We start from the raw sequence: 21,452 nt of genomic DNA, 5'->3' as shown, positions 1-21,452 counted from the left end.
TAATCAGTCTATTTACATCCAACATGGTTCTGAAAAGGTCAAAGGTACAGGTGGGGGCAAAACTCAGACCATAGCTGAGTACCTTAAGTTGTATATGTGTTAGAGCCGTAGTGCAAAGATTAATAACATTATACTCCATTATTTATTGGTATTTGGTCACCTTGTTCGCTCTCAGTGGGTATCTTTCCTGTTTTCCCTGGCCTATACCATTTTTTCCTTGGTCTTGTAAAAAACCTGCTCAAATACTCTACGATCTTCCTATGTATTTGTAGTATTACTATTTGTGGGCTGATCGTTGCTACTGATGTATTTAGTGTTAGAATTCCTATTCGGGTCACTGGTCATAGAGGATTGAGCACCTTGTGTATTCTGCTTAGTGGGTTTTATTTGATCTTGTTTATGTACAGGGGCTGAGGCTTTGATAGTAACTTGTTTCTGTGAGTTCTTCAATATGCCTTTGGGTATTACTTCTGTCTCCTCCCCTCCTGATGCACCTGTCTCTTCCCCTGACTCTACTTCACTGTCTGAAGCTCGGCCTGGTCCTGTATGAATGTTACCAGATCCCTGGTCGCCCCTACCTCTGCCTCTTCTGTTACTGGACCTTCTACCTTGATTTCTAATGGAATGACTCCAAATATAGACTGTGTGATTATCATAGTCTGATTGGTCCCTGAGGTATTTCATATGTTTCATGTTTAAGATGACATTCTTGGATTCAATTAGTGCAACTCTTAATATACCATCAAACTTGGGATAATCTATCTCTAGTTTCCTGACATTCAATAATTGGAGTCTTACAATGATAGTTCAGCTTCAGGTGGGGAGGAATACATAGGAACACCCACACCAAGCACATTAATATTGGCGGAGGAGCTGCTAGTAGTAAGACCCAAAATTCCTAACAAGGGATTGCCTCCCATTCTTAAAAAAACAACATCAAGGGAGTTCAAAATATACCCCAGATGAAGCACAAACAGGGGACACACCAGTCTATAGTACCCCCTCTACTACGAATAGAAAAGGTTTGGAACAGGTTTTTTCCCTCCCTCATATACAATCAGAAGGGGGGGGAGAGGAAGGGGCGGACAAGGTGGCCCCCCAAATCAAAACGGATATCCCACCAGAAGAGGAAGATTCAGGAGCAAATACCAATAGGCAACAACGTAATTAACCTGTCCAATTATATGCTGTCCAATTCAGAACTGAGAATTTTGAACTTCGGTTTGGGATTTGTTCCCTCGCAGAAGTTCAATCTCTTCAATACTTTAATAGATGTAAATAAATTAATTGGGGAACTTACACTAAGAAATTTTTTTCACAATAGGATTAGTGTAGACCACACAGAAAATACACGTAGAGTAGAAACTACTGGGGAAAGCATCAGGGCAGGACTTGCCTTCAGTGAGGACTATGATGTAGCTATATTGGAACAGCTATTGCATGATGGTGGGGGGCCCGACAGTGCATCAACAGGCATTTTACCACGTTTTAGGGAGAGTTCCAGGTTCTACCCGATTCAATGTAGAGGAAACATGCTGGAAACCTTTCAGGCAAGGGTAGAGCGAGACCTTACATCACTGCACCAGACCACCTCTTTGAGAGAGTCCAATTTAAACTCCAAGGAAAGGAAGGCATTGAAAAAACTCCAAGAAAATGGAGAATTAGTAATAAGGAATGCGGATAAGGGGGGATCTGTGGTAGTGATGTCAATGTCTCAATTTGTTGCAGAGGCAGAAAGACAGTTACATGATGATAGGTATTATCTGAGGCTTAGCTATGATCCAACTAAGAGATATAAGAAAGAACTAGCCAGTATACTTGATGATGGCAGGGAACTGGGCTACAGGGATGGGCCTATCCGTGACCACACATGTACTCAAACTGATGTCTGATCTAAATTGGGATCAAAATATGTGGCTAACCATAGATAGGGCCCTTTACACCTCAATACCCCATGATAGGAGCTTGGAGGCACTAGAATTCTTTTTATCAAGAAATACAGGTTACACTGATGATTTTGTGAGTTTTGTATTTAGGACAACCAGGTTCCTACTTGCACATAATTATTTCACTTTTGAGGGGGTGTTCTATCTCCAGAGATGCGGGACAGCGATGGGCGCAAAGGTTGTGCCCTCGTTCCCCAACCTATTCATGGGATGGTGGGTGCTGTCCTGCATCTATGGAGATGGGAACCCCTACAGACAAATTATACAGTTTTATAGGCGGTATATTGATGATCTGCTCCTGGTGGGGAGAGGGACTGAGGAAATGGCCAAAGAGTTTGTAGATTGGCTGAATGTTGATTATATTGGGTTAGAATTCACTTTTGAGTTCAATAAATCAAAAATCAATTTCCTGGATTTAACACTTAAGGGAACACCGAATGTAGGTGTAGAGACTGAAGTCTATAGGAAACCAATCACAGGCAGTACCCTTCTCCATGCCAGGAGCAGCCATCCAAAACAGGTTTTTAGGTCGGTTGCGAAAGGGCAGTTTGTAAGGCTAAAGCGCAACTGCAGCAACCCGGAGCAATATGAGGCACATGCGAACCAGTTATCCGACCACCTTAGAAATAGAGGTTACAAACCACAGGAGATCGCGAAAGCGAGGAAAGAGGTGACATTGACTAAAAGAGAAAAACTGTTAACAAAATAAGACATACCAAAGGAAAGGACTAGAGGTACCTATTTTGTTACAGATTATAGTACACAATATCATAAAATTTTGTAATATTGTACAGAGGAATTTTAGGCTCTTAGCAGCTGACAATGCTTTGGTTGATACAGTAAAGGAAGGTTGCAAATGTACCTTTAGGTGAGGGATTTCAATGGGGAACATTTTGGCACCAACACAACTGAAGCCGTTATTACAGGAAGATGGTAGCTTGGCTTAGATTTAAAGGTGTTTATAGTTGTAGCAACTTTACCTGCAGAACCTGTGAGCACTTGGTTGAAGGTGGGGGCTTCAAAAGTGAGGTCACTAATAAGACATATACACATAAAAAATGCATGAACTGTAGAAGTAAATATACAGTCTATTTGGTGAGCTGTACGGACTGTCATCTGCAGTATGTAGGGATGACGTCGAGAGAGACACGTTCACGAATTAGAGAACACCACCAATATAAAGGCCGGTGTTCTTACAACCCCCCCTAGTTCAACACTTTAAAATGGTCCATAATAAAGATGTGAAGAGTTTTAAATGGACCATTATCGAAACTGTTCATGTCCATTTCTTGGTCTCCATACCCTCTTTCTGCCACAGGTAACAATGAGTAAAAGTTAATGTTGGATCCCTCCATGTTAAATGAGCTCTGCATCTTGCACTATACAATTAATGCTGCCAGAAAGCATTACAGAGTTAAAGTCATGCAAAGAAAAATGTGTAGTGCACAGATGATGAAGAAGCTCCCAATATGGGATAAGAGAACCTTCTCTATCTGATTGTATTGCCAGAATCCCAATAGGGACCAATGCCCAAACTTAGTATACACAGTCCATGCAGTCACTTCAAAAACGCCAGGTTTAGATAACACACATTCCTTCCACAGGACACTGTTTAAAGGGCAAATAACTATAGGTGAATAAGCAGAGGGAATTATTGCCTCTGACAGCCTTCAGCTGTTCACACTCACGGTTTCCGTGCTGTTCTGGCCCCACACACACAGATTTTCTGTATAGGTTTTAGTGACAAAATGAGATTTAGCCTAAATTTGGTAGCAGATTTGAAGATTAGTTCACATTTTGTTTTTTTATAGGATGTTAAAGGGGCAGTGAACGCATTTAAAGGGAATATGAATAAAATAGAACACTATATTAAACATATACTGACATACCAAATTCTATAATTGGAATATTAGAAAGTGGGATTACCACTACCACTTCTTTAAATAAATATATTCCAACACTAAGTTAAAACCAAACCAAGGGGCCAACGAGCCAGAGGGAGTCATGTAGATGGAACTGTAAATATGGTAGGGAATGAGAGCTTACATCAAGCATTCATCTCAAGTTCAGACAGTCTATGCGCTCAAGGCATCCTCCTGCCTGCGTACTGCTGTGATTGAACACAGTCAGCCGATTTCTAACTCGGTAACCTATTAAATCTCTTTAACATGCATACATAGATCACTTGTGTACAGGGTGTCATCACCCAAAGGATTAGACAATCGGTAGATTACAATGCTTATATTTAAACAAAGCATCACATGCATATTAGCTACTTGGTGGTTTAACATTCTTGTTTCTATGATACATGCATACATCGTTCAATTAGGTACAAAGTGTCATCAGTCAAATAATTAGACAGTCGGTAGTTTACGATGCGTATATTCAAGCATCACCTGCATAACAACTACTTTATGTTGTAGCAGTGTTGTCTCTATATATAAATTAAGGACAAACACTATGTATCTTAAGAGTATCAAATTATATCTCCATTAGCGGTAAACATAACCGCTACATTCACAAACAAGACACCCTCTGGCTCCGCCCACCGACGCGTTTCGTCACTGTGCGTGACTTCGTCAGGGCATAGGGCCGGCCCAGCCTTATGTTCTCTTTAAATACCATCTGGTTGCCGAAATAACCACTTCATGTGTAAGTGTTTAACCGCATTGGTGGACCTAATTAGTACTCATGATAGAGCAACATTCATGCAATCCATATTTAGCCACTATTTTTATATACAACTGAATTGTAGCCTTGATCTAAATCTCATCTGATCCATAATGTTAGCTGCACAAGAAGGTTCCATAATAATCTATTTTAATACCCTCTTATTAATATCGATAGATTATTTGTGACATTATATTTGGGATCAAAACATTTGTATTGCGCCAATAATGGTATGGGTAATATATTCACATTCAAGTAAATGTATTCAAAGCTTATTGCTAAGTGAATAAGTTACCCATTTTTTGCTTATAATTGCCTAACCTTATGAATATCGTCAAAGGGGAATAATAATGGAGGTACATTCATTATACAAGTTATCTAGTAGAAATTAAGCATTATCAGTGGTGTTAGAAGTTAGACATGAAACTTTCACGATCAACTACAGACTTATTTAGGAAGGGATGCTATTATTTAGAGAAAACTAAAGAAATTGCTTCATTCAAACCCTTAGGGGAGGCAGACTGCAGTTCATAGATCCACCTGCATTCTTTTTGCAGGAAAATTCTGTTGATATTGCCTTTTCTTCCCTTTTGAATTAAGACGTTCCATGGCAAAAAATTAAATATTATATTTGTGGACACTGTGTACGCTATTCATATGTTGTGCAATCGGTACATTTCGGTTCCATTTTATATCACCTATATGTTCCAACACTTGTTCTTAGCTTGCTCGATGTTTTTCCTACATAGATAAGGGGACATTTGCACATAGCCAAATAGACTACCTTATCTGATCTGCAATTCAGGAAGTCTGTTATTTCATACTTCTTATTTGTTCTAGGGTGACAGGGGCCACATTTAAAGAAATCCTTGGTTTCTCTCAGCCATGTTCTGGGTTGTGTCTTAGAGAAGTGACTGTTAAAATGTGTATCAAATTTAATGATCTTCTATTCATGATCATTGGTTTGTCTGTGATAGCATCTTTAAGATCAGGGTCATTTTGTAACGCATGCCAGTGTTTCTGCAAGATGTTACAGATCGTATTATTTTTATCATCCTCGGTCCCTATGATTCTAATCTCATTTTTTGGTTGTTCATTTTCATTGTTATTTACTTTGTGATCCGGTAATAATGTTTGTCTATCCGATGCTTTAGCTCTCTGATGAGCTTTTTTTCAGACACTTGTTTGGGTAGCCTCTTTCTCTAAACCTCCTCCTTAATTTCCTCGCCTCATTTTCAAAGTCTTCTTCAGTGCTACAATTTCTCCTAGCACATAAATACTGACCAGTGGGGATCCCCATTTTTTGGCATTTTGGGTGAAAGCTATATCATTGTAGGAGACTGTTAGTTGCTCTATACTTATAATACAATTTAGTATTCAATGACTCATTCTCCTCTTTACGGATCAAGAGGTCCAAAAAGGAAATACATTTATTATCAATGGTGCATGTGTACCGCATCCCATGGTTATTGTTATTAAGCCAGGTCATAAATTCAGTCAACTCATTTGTTGTGCCATTCCACAGAATTAGCACATAGTCGATGTAGCGAATGTATAAATCCATGAATTTCATGAATGGATTTACTTATTGGTTCAGAATGCTAGTGGATTCTATCCACCCCAAGAACAGATTGGCATACGTGGGTGCACAGCATGTTCCCATTGCTTTGCCCCTTTTTTGTAAGTATACCTTGTTGTTAAACAGAAAATAATTGTGCCTTAGCACAAAGTTCAGTAAGTCCACAATGAACTCATATTCATCATTGCCTGTTGGATTTACAGTCTTTTGAAAATATTTTATAGCTTCCATTCACAGTGTATGGGAAATTTTTGAATATAGACTTTCTATGTCTATGCCTTAAGGCATTTTAGCACATCCTTAGTGTCTTGGACGTAGGAGGTAAGTGTATATACAAATTTCCTTTTTTTTTATCAATAAATACACTGACATTCTCTGTCAGACAGCCATTGTCAGAGACAATGGGTTCTTTTTGTTTTTTGTGTATTTTTGGAAGACTATAAAAAGTTGCCACCATAGATGACATATTGCACATGAATTGGCACTCTGCCTTTGTTATAAGTCTCTCACCAAAACCTCTTTCCAGTAGAGATTTTAACTCTTTAGTAAATTTGTCTGTTGGATCATATTGTAATATCTGGTAATTATCTTGGTTGTCAAGTATATCATGACACATTTTTAAATACTGTGTGTTGCTCATAATTACCATATTCCCACCCTTGTCTGCACTTTTAATAGTTATATTCGGGTTGTTTTTTAATTCACTCATAGCTTGTCTCTTTAAAATTTAGGTTTTCCTTAGCATTGCTCTTTTAATGCTCCGAGTTCTGTGGTAACCAGAGCAACAAACCTATCAATTGTTGGATATTTGGAGATAACTGGCATAAAGTTACTCTTTGGTTTGACCACACTTGCTCTTGGTGCTTATTGGGAGGTATCATTCTCATTTAACAAAGTTAACATTAGGTTAGCCATTTCATGGTTATCTTCCTCAATCCCCATATCGTTAAGACAATTTTTGTTGGAGACCTTTATGAAATTTATGTAATGCAAGCTTTCTAGTAAACAAGTGTGTATCTTTTACGCAATTAAAAGTGTTGAATCTTGGGGTGGGTATAAAAGAGAGCCTTAGACAAAAGGCATTTTTTAGTTCAATAACAGCTAGATTTATGATCTGTAACTCGCCATAATTCATTTCTGTTTGTTTGGGAGTTTGGATTTGTTTTGTTGCCTGGTTTTTATAGTTCTTCTTGGGGGGGAACAGATCCCTCTCTAAAAAAAATCCTAGTGATTGAAGGTTCAGTGGTAGTTGTAATAGCATTTGCTGATGTTGTTGGTATCTGTTCCTCTTATGGTAACCCGCCATCGTCTCCTATACTCAATACCTAGGGTCTCCCAAATTCGTAAGTGTGAATTGAATCTCTAAATATAATATTGTGTTAGGGAAGAAAGTAGAATTTGTGGCATTGAAGCCAAGTGCTGAATTAGGCACTCTATATATTAAAGGCAATATGAATAAAATAGAACACTTTATTAAACATATATACTGGCATACCAAATTCTATAATTGGAATATTAGAAAGTGGGATTTAACCAATGGACTTAACCAAGGAACTTAACAAAGGAGCCATTGAGCCAGAGGGAGTCATGTAGATGCATTCATCTCAAGTTCAGTCTATGCGCTCAAAGGCATCCTCCTGCCTGCGTACTACTGTGATTGAACACAGTCAGCCGATTTTTAACTCTCTTTAACATGCATATATAGATCACTTGTGTACAGGGTGTCATCACCAAAACGATTAGACGATTGCAATGCTTATATTCAATCAAAGCATCACATGCATATCAGCTACTTCATTAACATTCTTGTTTCTATGATGCATGCATACATCGTTGTCTCTATATATCAATTAAGGATAATATCATTAAATGTGATAATCATTTGATTCGTTTGTAAGTTTGCCATTTCCTTTCAACCATATATTGGAAGAAAATAAACCCAGTAGTTTTTGAGAATGAAATATTACAAATATGATATCTTAAAAAGCAATCAAATAAGTATATTTATATTTGACTTTATGCAGTGGCCCCTCAAGCATTTTTAAACATTTAAGCTTGTTGTGTAACAGTTTGCGTGACTTCATTATACATGCAGAGCTAGCTGTTTAAAGCCGTATTAAGGGTGTATCCATTATATACATATGTTTTTTTTTTTTTAAAGCTTATTAGTCATTTATATATATACACACACATTTTCTGTATAGGTTTTAGTGACAAATAAAATGAAGATTAAACCTAAATTTGGTAGCAGATTCGGAGATTAGTTCACATTGTGGTTTTTATAGGATGTTAAAGGGTTAGTGAGCATATTTATTTATTGTAATTATAAGACTTTTTTTCTGTTGCATTGCTAAAGAATATCATGAGCCAAGTCTAAATATTTTTTTTCTTTAATTTTCAGTAGCTAAACCTTGCCTACCACTTGCCTAGTTTTGTGGTAGCTGGGGGGGACGCTGAACAAGTCCCCATCCCCCCCAGCTACCTCCACAGATGCCAACTCCTCTGTGTCACGGTGCCAGGAATCAGACTGAGACGTGCAAAATAATTACACCTTTTATTAATAACAAAAAATAATAAAAAGTCCAGGAGTCAAAGCTAGAGCTGGTAGTCAGACGAGCCGAGTCAGGAACCAAAGCGAGTAGTCAGACGAGCCGGAATCAGGAACAAGGAGAACAGCAGAGTCAGGAACAAGCCAGGGATCAAGAACCAGTAGGGATGTCAGCCAGGTAATACACAGGAACTGGAACTCACAAACAGGTCTGAGACAACGCAAGGGCAAAGCATACTGAGCAGAGGCCCTTTAAATAATAAGTGATGACATCACAATTCTGAGACTGCAACCTGTCTCACACGGATGATGTACACCAGTCTGACCATAAGTGGGCGTGCAGGAAATGAGCAGCATCACACACTCTGCACCAGACTCAGCAAGAGAGGTGAGTAAAATGGCTGCCAGCAGCACATGGCAAACAAAGCAGGGAAAAAACCCTGACACCGCAACCTCCACCACTGGCTCACAGACGCCAACACCCTCGCCCCCCTCAAGAAACTGTCCAACCGCCAACCCACCAACAAGGCCAGTTGGTTCACCCGGCCCTCCAGGACTCCAAGCGCCACTGCAGGCGATTGGAAAGGACCTGGAGATCCAGCAAGACCCCTGCGAATAAAACGGCCTACAAAGAAGCCATCACTACCCACCACCATCTCATCAAAACCACCAAGAAGACCGCCAACGTCCACAACCGCAAGGAGCTATTCACAGTCATCAAGGAATTCTCTAATCCCAACAGCGACACCAACGACATCCGGCCCTCCCTGGACCTCTGCGATAACCTCGCAACATACTTCCACCGCAAGATCATCGTCATCTATGACAGCTTTGCGCCCCAGAACTCACCACCACCGCCGACCCACCAACTCCCACCAATACCTCACCCGCACCACCGCCTACCCCCCACGGACCATCTGGAGACCCCTCACCACAGAGGACACCATCAGAATCATGAGATCGATCCACTCTGGAGCACCCTCCGACCCATGCCGCATCACATATTCAACAAAGCGGGTTACACCATCGCTCCCGGGCTCTGCAGCACCATCAACTGCTCCATCGAAACCGGCACCTCCCCGAATGATTGGAAGCACGCAGAATTAAAATCCCTACTGAAAAAACCCACGGCTGACCCCAATGATCCGAAGAACTTCTGCCCCATCTCTCTGCTCCCCTTTTGCAGCCAAAGTCATCGAGAAATCCATTGACGTGCAACTCGTTGACCATATCGAGGCCAACCACACCCTGGACCCCTCCCAATCCAGTTACAGGAGCAACCACAGCACAGAGACCGCCCTCCTCGTCGCCACAGACGACATCCTCACCCTACTCGACCGAGTAGAGACCACCGCCCTCATCCTCCTAGACCTCTCAGTGGCATTTGACACCGTCTCCCACCTCACCCTCTGCACCGCCTATGCGACGCCGGCATACGCGACAAAGCCCTCAAATGGATCACCTCCTTCCTCACTGGTAGAACCCAGAAAGTTAGACTCCCACCTTTCACCTCCAAGCCCACAGAGATCATCTGCGGTGTACCCCAAGGCTCTTCACTGAGCCCCACCCTATTCAACGTCTACATGGCCCCTCTCGCATCATCCTGGACTCATTGCTCTCCATGGACCGACAAATCAACACCGTCTCCTCTGCATGCTTCCACACACTCCACCTGCTGCGAAAGATCTTCAAATGGATCCCAACCGAGACCAGATCAGAAAGGACATCAAGACCTGGCTCTTCGACTGAACTGCAACCCTCAGCGCCTTGAGACCCTTACGGGTGAATAGCCAAGCTTTACAAGAACCCAATATATAGATAGATAGATAGATAGATCTGGGCTTGAATCTACAGCTGACAAGGCAAGCCAGTGTCCTATTGTTAGTATAAAGTGAATGTCTGCAGATGTTATCTGATAAAGCCAATAAGGGAAAGATATGTAAGGTCCGCAATGTCCCTTTTTTTTTTTTTTTTTCAGTTCTGAGAATACGGAAAGCCACAATTTATAGAGCAGAATTACATGAAAGGGGGCATAACAAAATAAAAAATATATTGCAAAGTTGTTTTATTGTGTGTAACTAAACATTTTATATTAAAATAACAAGGTGTTTAGTGTCCCTTTTAAGATATATACTGTTTGCAGTATTGTGATAAAACCTGAGCTGCATAGTCTCTTTCCTGTTTACTGTATTGATACTGGTGTGTATAACACGCATTATTACAAGACCCCATACTATCACAGTGTAAAAGTTAGCTGCTTTGATGTACAAGTGTAAGGCTGTCGTTTCAGTCTGCCTGCCTGCTATGCTTCTGTAATTAACTGTTGGTTATGACATTATTATGCTTAGCTCAAAAATTAGGTAAAGTCCTTTTAAAAAGAACTGTATAAATCCCAAGAGCAAAACATGTTTGAAAATTAGATTCCACTCAAATGTTTAAATGCTAGGAATTGTAAAGTCTCTCACTTTACCACATGGAGTATATTGATGTGTACACAAAAACATTTACTACCTCATATAAAACAATGTCAGTAACGCTTGCAGAATAAAAAGCAACGCACATTCCATGAAGGTGAATTACTGCTATCAGTGTTTTTTGCTATCTGTACATTAATCGTTCATACCCACAATTGTTGTTTTGTACTCCTTTTTTAAAATTTCACCTTAATATTTGGTCTCTGAATGCTTGAACCTTTATTGGTTACAATTATTTACTAGTCTATATATCCCTTTTGGGTAATATATTGCAATTAATTGTCTTTTTATTCAGTTTTCTTTAAATTAACATTACACACAAAAAAAGGTTGGAGTGGGTCCTGAAGGATTCAAAACTCTGATCCTGCAAGATTCTTCAGTGTTGTTTGATCACTGTAGGAGCTACTAAAATTAAATGTTCCTACTTGGCCACAGCAGAGTTATAAATGAATTAAATGTGTGTGGTGCATATTGACAGTTGGGCTTTGGACCCTTGTTGTTAAACTGATTTATTTATTTTCTGATTCCTTGTCTAGATGTTGCACACTTATCTGACCTCCTGAAAAGTCACTATATGACTCTGACTTTTTTTTTTGACACAAAGGCAAACTAAATGGCTGCACCTCACTGGCGAGGCCCACAGTAGGCCTAAACGTACGTCTGAGGTTTTACCATTTCTCTTGTTCAGAGAGGGGTTGCCTGGTATTTTGTAACTGGACTGTTTTAGTCAGGATCAGACTGATATGCTACAGGAAGGTTCTTCTCTGTGAAAGGCACATGTTGAGCAAAAAGAGGCTGCTCCTAGGGTGGTTACTAGCCATAGAACAAGCTATTATGCTATTGGCTCATGTTGAGCAAAAAGAGGCTGCCCCTAGGGTTGAAACAAGCCATAGAACAAGCTATTATGCTATTATTTGTTCCCAGGTTGAGTGCTTCTCTCTTTTTGTATTTGCAAACTTCATTTGTATTTGGCTGTGTTAAGGGTAATACCTGCAGGATAAGGATATAATAATACATCTTATTTTTATTTATTTTTTATTTTTATTTTTTGCTTGAGGTCAGATGAAGAGATGCGGCCATTGTATTCAGCGGAGCTCTCCTTTCTGGAGAGCTGTCTACGTGTGAACCCAAAGTCTTATGGAACCTGGTATCACCGATGCTGGATGATGGATCTCATTCCAGAGCCTGACTGGGCACGTGAGCTGACACTCTGCAATCGGTTTCTAGAGATTGATGAGCGCAACTGTAAGTACAATATGACAGGGAAGAGTTACATTTAAAATGAGAAAGTTGGAATCTAAATTAAATAGTAATAACATTTGTTTTCTTGCAGTTCACTGCTGGGACTATCGTAGATTTGTTACTCGCTCTTCGGGTGTTCCTAACTCTGAGGAACTTGAATTTACAAGCAGTCTTATAACCAAAAATTTCTCCAACTATTCATCTTGGCATTATCGCAGCAAACTACTTCCAGAAATATACCCTGATCCACAACGCCGGGGTAGAGTAACTGAGGAAGCCCTACTCAGTGGTGAGTAAAAGAGGTTGCAATTGCAGGATGTGACTGATCATAGAACTGTCAATGAATGCTGCGTTTGTTAGGGCATATTGTGAGTAAGAAGCATATGTAAGATTTAATAAAAAAAAAAAATGTTTTAGGTAGACCAGCACCTTGTGGAAAGGAGACAATCCGTGAAAAATTATTGCAGAGTATTTAGGTAGAGAAGTTTGTACAAGATATTGTCAGCAGTTAGTGGACTATTTAGAGTTTTCTTTTTTTCCTCTTTCAAGTCTCCCACTCCTCTCATTCTGGCAGCTCCACTTCATCTTGCTCCCTCGTTTTTTTTTTTTTTTTTTAAATGTAGCCTATAGCAAAACCAATACTTTATGATTTATATTGAAGAAAAAAATGTTTCTTTGCATTATCCCATAATATGTTTTCATAATGTGTTGTCAAAATGTAAGAATGTGCAATTGTACTTTATTTTCTTTATATATCTACCCTGCATGTATTTTTTTGCTATATGACATAAACTTATGACATTCTTTATATTATATTCTAGCATACTAATACATTATTATAAACAACCTAAGAATCCATGTTTATTCTTTCTTTTTTCCATTACTGACTGTTAGAACTGGAACTTGTACAAAACGCGTTCTTCACAGATCCAAACGACCAGAGTGCTTGGTTTTATCATCGCTGGCTCCTTGGACGAGGTGACTGCTTCCTGTTTTACTTAATTTTGTTTAAATTTGTTTTATTTTAAATTCTTTAAAATGTGTATATTTCCTCCTCAGTGCACTTGATATCCTACAGATATAAATTTATAGATAGTCTGGGCTTATTCTGTATAAGCAGTGTAGTTGTATAGTACTGCAAGTTCATACACACACTGAATAATACCTCATATTGAATGTCTCTTTCTTCTTTCTCTCTCTCTTTCTCTCTCTCTTTCTCTCTCTCTCTTTCTCTCTCTTTCTCTCTCTTTCTCTCTCTTTCTCTCTCTTTCTCTCTCTTTCTCTCTCTTTCTCTCTCTTTCTCTCTCTTTTTCTCTTCTCTCTTTCTCTTCTCTCTTTCTCTTCTCTCTTTCTCTTCTCTCTTTTTCTCTCTCTCTCTTTTTTTCTCTCTCTCTCTTTTTTTTCTCTCTCTTTTTTTCTCTCTCTCCAGCGGATCAGGCTCTCTCCATTCCATGTATCTTGGTCAATTTGAGGGGAGCTTGGGCATCTGTAGCGTTCTCTCATCCAGTAAATGTGAGTATACAAATCCTTTTAAAACTTTAAGTGATACAATTATAATCCTCATGAGAAGTCTTAGAGGAAGAATTAAGTGAGGTGTGGCAGATTTGTGAAGAATGTAGCCTGTAAAGAATTAAGCACAATGCGTCATTGAATTTGTGAGTGAACAAAAACCCCCCACATTTTTATATAAAGTTTTTATGATGTTTAGATATATTTAGTGATTTTGTTAGGCTATGCTGCCTTTTTAAAGATGCTGGCATATGCTGTGAAAAATATATTGTTGTGGGGTATCAAAGTTACCTATTATAAACTGATTAACAAGGTTATAGTTTTATCAGAAGAAGGGGTTAAACTGAACCCCCTGAGGGTACCTGGGTAGTACCTACCCGAATATTTGTAGTGCTACACAAATATATATTTCTCCAACATAGGTGTGTCCGGTCCACGGCGTCATCCTTACTTGTGGGATATTCTCTTCCCCAACAGGAAATGGCAAAGAGCCCAGCAAAGCTGGTCACATGATCCCTCCTAGGCTCCGCCTACCCCAGTCATTCTCTTTGCCGTTGTACAGGCAACATCTCCACGGAGATGGCTTAGAGTTTTTTAGTGTTTAACTGTAGTTTTTATTATTCAATCAAGAGTTTGTTATTTTAAAATAGTGCTGGTATGTACTATTTACTCAGAAACAGAAAAGAGATGAAGATTTCTGTTTATATGAGGAAAATGATTTTAGCACCGTAACTAAAATCCATGGCTGTTCCACACAGGACTGTTGAGAGCAATTAACTTCAGTTGGGGGAACAGTGTGCAGTCTCTTACTGCTTGAGGTATGACACATTCTAACAAGACGATGTAATGCTGGAAGCTGTCATTTTCCCTATGGGATCCGGTAAGCCATGTTTATTAAGATAGTAAATAAGGGCTTCACAAGGGCTTATTAAGACTGTAGACTTTTTCTGGGCTAAATCGATTCATTATTAACACATATTTAGCCTTGAGGAATCATTTATTCTGGGTATTTTGATATGATTATATCGGCAGGCACTGTTTTAGACACCTTATTCTTTAGGGGCTTTCCCTAATCATAGTCAGAGCCTCATTTTCGCGCCGGTATGGCGCACTTGTTTTTGAGGACAGCATGGCATGCAGCTGCATGTGTGTGGAGCTCTGATACATAGAAAAGTCTTGGGCTGGGGCGCGGTCTGGGGATCCCTGAAAGCTCAGGGTCTTTGGTCTCGGGTAGAATCTCTTCTACCGATAAATATTCTGGAACTGAGAGCGATATTCAATGCTCTCAAAGCTTGGCCTCAGCTAGCGAGGGCCAAGTTCATACATCAACCATCAGGGGGGAACAAGGAGTTCCCTAGCGATGGAAGAAGTGACCAAAATCATTCTATGGGCGGAGTCTCACTCCTGCCACCTGTCTGCTATCCACATCCCAGGAGTGGAAAATTGGGAAGCGGATTTTCTGAGTCGTCAGACATTGCATCCGGGGGAGTGGGAACTCCATCCGGAAATCTTTGCCCAAGTCACTCAACCGTGGGGCATTCCAGACATGGATCTGATGGCCTCTCGTCAGAACTTCAGAGTTCCTTACTACGGGTACAGATCCAGGGATCCCAAGGCGGCTCTAGTGGATGCACTAGTAGCACCTTGGACCTTCAAACTAGCTTATGTGTTCCCGCCGTTTCCTCTCATCCCCAGGCTGGTAGCCAGGATCAATCAGGAGAGGGCGTCGGTGATTTTGATAGCTCCTGCGTGGCCACGCAGGACTTGGTATGCAGATCTGGTGAATGTCATCGGCTCCACCATGGAAGCTACCTTTGAGACAAGACCTTCTTGTTCTAGGTCCGTTCGACCCACTCCAGCTGACTGCTTGGAGATTGAACGCTTGATCTTATCAAAGCGAGGGTTCTCAGATTCTGTTATTAATACTCTTGTTCAGGCCTGAAAGCCTGTAACCAGAAAAATTACCACATAATTTGGTATATCTGTTGGTGTGAATCTGCAGGATTCCCTTGGGACAAGGTTAAGATTCCTAAGAGTCTATCCTTCCTTCGAGAAGGATTGGAAAAAGGATTATCTGCAAGTTCCTTGATGGGACAGATTTCTGCCTTGTCTGTGTTACTTCACAAAAAGCTGGCAGCTGTGCCAGATGTTCTAGCCTTTGTTCAGGCTCTGGTTAGAATCAAACCTGTTTACAAAATTTTGACTCCTCCTTGGAGTCTCAACCTAGTTCTTTCAGTTCTTCAGGGGGTTCCGTTTGAACCCTTACATTCCGTTGATATTAAGTTATTATCTTGGAAAGTTTTGTTTTTGGTTGCAATTTCTTCTGCTAGAAGAGTTTCAGAATTATCTGCTCTGCAGTGTTCTTCTCCTTATCTGGTGTTCCATGCAGATAAGGTGGTTTTGCGTACTAAACCTGGTTTTCTTCCAAAAGTTGTTTCTAACAAAAACATTAACCAGGAGATAGTTGTGCCTTCTTTGTGTCCTAATCCAGTTTCAAAGAAGGAACGTTTGTTGCACAACTTGGATGTAGTTCGTGCTCTCAAATTTTACTTAGCAGCTACTAAGGATTTCAGACAAACTTCGTCTTTGTTTGTTGTTTATTCTGGTAAACGGAGAGGTCAAAAAAGCAACTTCTACCTCTCTCTCCTTCTGGATTAAAAGCATTATCCGATTGGCTTATGAGACTGCCGGACGGCAGCCTCCTGAAAGAATCACAGCTCACTCCACTAGGGCTGTGGCTTCCACATGGGCCTTCAAGAACGAGGCTTCTGTTGATCAGATATGTAAGGCAGCGACTTGGTCTTCACTGCACACTTTTTCTAAATTTTACAAATTTGATACTTTTGCTTCTTCTGAGGCTATTTTTGGGAGAAAGGTTTTGCAAGCCGTGGTGCCTTCCATTTAGGTGACCTGATTTGCTCCCTCCCTTCATCCGTGTCCTAAAGCTTTGGTATTGGTTCCCACAAGTAAGGATGACGCCGTGGACCGGACACACCTATGTTGGAGAAAACAGAATTTATGTTTACCTGATAAATTACTTTCTCCAACGGTGTGTCCGGTCCACGGCCCGCCCTGGTTTTTTTAATCAGGTCTGATAATTTATTTTCTTTAACTACAGTCACCACGGTAACATATGGTTTCTCCTATGCAAATATTCCTCCTTAACGTCGGTCGAATGACTGGGGTAGGCGGAGCCTAGGAGGGATCATGTGACCAGCTTTGCTGGGCTCTTTGCCATTTCCTGTTGGGGAAGAGAATATCCCACAAGTAAGGATGACGCCGTGGACCGGACACACCGTTGGAGAAAGTAATTTATCAGGTAAACATAAATTCTGTTTTCTCCAACATTGGTGTGTCCGGTCCACAGCGTCATCCTTACTTGTGGGAATATTCTCTTCCCCAACAGGAAATGGCAAAGAGCACAGCAAAAGCTGCCCATATAGCCCCTCCTCTGGCTCCGCCCCCCAGTCATTCTCTTTGCCGCTCTGAACAAGTAGCATCTCCACGGAGATGGTGAAGAGTATGTGGTGTTAGTTGTAGTTTTTTATTCTTCTATCAAGAGTTTGTTATTTTAAAATAGTGCCGGTTTGTACTATTTACTCTAAAACAGAAAAGGATGAAGAGTTCTGTTTAAAAGAGGAGTATGATTTTAGCAGCAGTAACTAAAATCAATTGCTGTTCCCACACAGGACTGTTGAGCCCAGAGAACTTCAGTTGGGGGGAACAGTTTGACTAGTCCATTTTCTAACAAGACTTAGTAATGCTAGAAGACTGTCATTTTCCCTCTTTGGGATCGGTAGTGGGTTTAAAATTGTTAATTGATAAAACAGCTCCGGTTTCCTCATTTAAGGGGTTACAAACTTGAAAATTGGGGTGCAATACTTTTAAAGCATTAAGATGCACTAAATCTAGGGTGCAAATTTGGTAAAGATCGGATATTTCCTTCATAGTTTTTCACACATTCAGAAATAAAGTGTGCTCTATTTAACATTTAAAGAGACAGTAACGGTTTTGTTTAAAAACGGTTTTATTGCATTAATAGCCTGTATAAGCCTGTCTAAGATGTCTGTACCTTCAGATAGAACATGTTCTGTATGTATGGAGGCCAAGGTGGTCCCCCCTTCAAATGTATGTGATAATTGTGCCATGGCGTCCAGACAAAGTAAGGACAGTACTGTCACATTTAATAAGGTTGCCCAAGATGATTCCTCAAATGAAGGTAGTGGGGGTAGTTCACCATCCTCTCCTTCTGTGTCAATACCAGTTATGCCCGCGCAGGTGACTCCTAGTACATCTAGCGCGCCAATGCTTGTTACTATGCAACAATTAACGGCAGTAATGGATAATTCTATAGCTAATATTTTATCCAAAATGCCAGCATTTCAAAGAAAGCGTGATTGCTCAGTTTTAAATACAGTAGAGCAAGAGTGCGCTGACGATAATTTATCTGTCATACCCTCACACCAGTCAGAATTGGCAGCGAGGGAGGTTTTGTCGGAGGGAGAAATTTCTGATTCAGGAAGAGTTTCTCAACAGGCAGAACCTGATGTTGTGACGTTTAAATTTAAGTTAGAGCATCTCCGCGCCTTACTGAAGGAGGTACTAACTACTCTGGATGATTGTGACTCTTTGGTCATTCCAGAAAAATTGTGCAAAATGGACAAATTCCTAGAGGTCCCTGTGCACCCTGATGCCTTTCCGATACCTAAAAGGGTGGCGGACATAGTGACTAAGGAGTGGGAGAAACCAGGCATACCTTTTTGTCCCACCTCCTATATTTAAGAAAATGTTCCCCATGGTCGACCCAAGGAAGGACGCATGGCAAACAATCCCTAAGGTTGAGGGGGCAGTTTCTACGCTAGCCAAACGCACGACTATTCCCATTGAGGACAATTGTGCTTTCAAAGATCCTATGGATAAAAAATTGGAGGGTTTGCTTAAAAAGATTTTTGTTCAGCAAGGTTTCCTCCTCCAACCATTTTCGTGCATTATTCCTGTCACTACGGCGGCGTGTTTTTGGTTCGATGAACTAGAAAAGTCGCTCAATAAGGAGACTCCATATGAGGAAGTCATGGACAGAATTCACGCACTTAAGTTAGCTAATTCCTTTATTTTAGATGCCGCTTTGCAATTGGCGAGGTTAGCGGCGAAATATTCGGGGTTTGCAATTGTGGCGCGCAGAGCGCTCTGGCTAAAGTCTTGGTCGGCGGATGTATCTTCCAAGACAAAATTGTTTAATATTCCTTTCAAAGGTAAGACCCTTTTTGGGCCAGAATTGAAGGAGATTATTTCAGACATCACTGGGGGAAAGGGCCATGCCCTCCCACAGGATAGGCCTTTTAAGGCTAAGAATAAGTCCAATTTTCGTTCCTTTCGTAACTTCAGGAACGGACCGTCTCCTAACTCTGCAGCCTCTAGACAAGAGGGTAACGCTTCCCAGGCTAAGCCAGCTTGGACACCAATGCAAGGCTGGAACAAGGGTAAACAGGCCAAGAAGCCTGCTGCTGCTACCAAGACAGCATGAAGGGGTAGCCCCCGATCCGGGACCGGATCTAGTAGGGGGCAGACTTTCTCTCTTTGCTCAGGCTTGGGCAAGAGATGTTCCGGATCCCTGGGCACTAGAAATAGTTTCTCAGGGTTATCTTCTAGAATTTAAGGAACTTCCTCCAAGGGGAAGGTTCCACATGTCTCGCTTATCTTCAGACCAGATAAAGAGACAGGCATTCTTACATTGCGTAGGAGACCTATTAAAGATGGGAGTGATACACCCAGTTCCAACAGCGGAACAAGGTCAGGGGTTTTACTCAAACCTGTTTGTAGTTCCCAAAAAAGAGGGAACTTTCAGACCAATTCTGTATTTAAAAATTCTAAACAAATTCCTCAGAGTTCCATCGCTCAAAATGGAAACCATTCGAACTATTTTACCTACAATCCAGGAGGGTCAATATATGACTACCGTGGATTTAAAGGATGCGTACCTACATATTCCTATCCACAAAGATCATCATCATCATCAGTTCCTAAGGTTCGCCTTTCTGGACAAACATTACCAGTTCGTGGCTCTTCCGTTCGGTTTAGCCACTGCTCCCAGAATCTTCACAAAGGTGCTAGGGTCCCTTCTAGCGGTTCTAAGACCGAGGGGCATTGCAGTGGAACCTTACCTAGACGACATTCTAATCCAAGCGTCGCCCCTTTCCAGATCAAAGGCTCATACAGACATTGTATTAGCCTTTCTCAGGTCTCACGGGTGGAAGGTGAACGTGGAAAAGAGTTCCCTGTCCCCGTCTACAAGAGTTCCCTTTCTGGGAACAATAATAGATTCTGTAGAAATGAAGATCTTTCTGACAGAGGTCAGAAAATTAAAGCTTCTAAAGGCTTGTCAAGTTCTTCATTCTATTCCTCAGCCTTCCATAGCTCAGTGCATGGAAGTTATAGGTCTAATGGTGGCAGCAATGGACGTGGTTCCTTTTGCTCAAATTCATCTAAGACCATTGCAACTGTGCATGCTCAGACAGTGGAATGGGGATTATGCAGACTTGTCTCCCCAGATTCAAGTAGACCAGTTAACCAGAGACTCATTCCGTTGGTGGTTGACTCAGGATCACCTGTCTCAGGGAATGAGTTTCCGCAGACCAGAGTGGGTCATTGTCACGACCGACGCCAGTCTATTAGGCTGGGGCGTGGTCTGGGACTCCCTGAAAGCTCAGGGTCTATGGTCTCGGGAAGAGTCTCTTCTCCCGATAAACATCCTGGAACTGAGAGCGATATTCAATGCGCTCCGGGCTTGGCCTCAACTAGCGAAGGCCGGATTCATAAGATTCCAGTCGGACAACATGACGACTGTAGCTTACATCAACCATCAGGGAGGAACAAAGAGTTATTTGGCGATGAGAGAGGTATCCAAGATCATCAAATGGGCGGAGGATCACTCCTGCCATCTTTCTGCAATTCACATCCCAGGAGTAGACAACTGGGAGGCGGATTATTTGAGTCGTCAGACTTTCCATCCGGGGGAGTGGGAACTCCACCCGGAGGTCTTTGCCCAGTTAACTCAATTATGGGGCATTCCAGACATGGATCTGATGGCGTCTCGTCAGAACTTCAAGGTTCCTTGCTACTGGTCCAGATCCAGGGATCCCAAGGCGACTCTAGTGGATGCATTAGTGGCGCCTTGGTCGTTCAACCTAGCTTATGTGTTTCCACCGTTTCCTCTCCTTCCCAGGCTCGTAGCCAGGATCAAACAGGAGAAGGCCTCGGTGATTCTGATAGCTCTTGCGTGGCCACGCAGGACTTGGTATGCATTGAACGCTTGATTTTATCCAAGCGTGGGTTTTCAAATTCAGTGATAGATACTCTGGTCCAAGCCAGAAAACCTGTGACTAGAAAGATTTACCATAAAATATGGAAAAGATATATCTGTTGGTGTGAATCCAAGGGATTCTCCTGGAGTAAAATTAAAATTCCTAAGATTCTTTCCTTTCTCC

The 21,452-nt window shown here is 41.2% G+C and overlaps 1 protein-coding gene across 4 annotated transcripts in view; it reads left to right on the top strand.

The window, feature by feature from the left end:
- RABGGTA (Rab geranylgeranyltransferase subunit alpha) overlaps positions 1-21,452 on the top strand; it is a 190,667-nt gene that overhangs the window by 10,118 nt on the left and 159,097 nt on the right. For 3 of the 4 annotated variants that reach the window (XM_053702377.1, XM_053702374.1, XM_053702375.1), the window contains exons 5-8: positions 12,275-12,462; positions 12,551-12,748; positions 13,354-13,437; positions 13,889-13,971. In XM_053702377.1, the coding sequence (XP_053558352.1) occupies positions 12,275-12,462; positions 12,551-12,748; positions 13,354-13,437; positions 13,889-13,971 (553 nt within the window). The remainder of the gene's footprint in view (positions 1-12,274; positions 12,463-12,550; positions 12,749-13,353; positions 13,438-13,888; positions 13,972-21,452) is intronic. The other variant, XM_053702378.1, reaches the window with a different exon arrangement.

Source organism: Bombina bombina, chromosome 2, assembly GCF_027579735.1.
Source record: "Bombina bombina isolate aBomBom1 chromosome 2, aBomBom1.pri, whole genome shotgun sequence".
Lineage (NCBI taxonomy): Eukaryota > Metazoa > Chordata > Amphibia > Anura > Bombinatoridae > Bombina > Bombina bombina.
The sequence above is the reverse complement of the archived record's forward strand: the minus strand, read 5'-3'. Positions and strand labels throughout refer to the sequence as shown.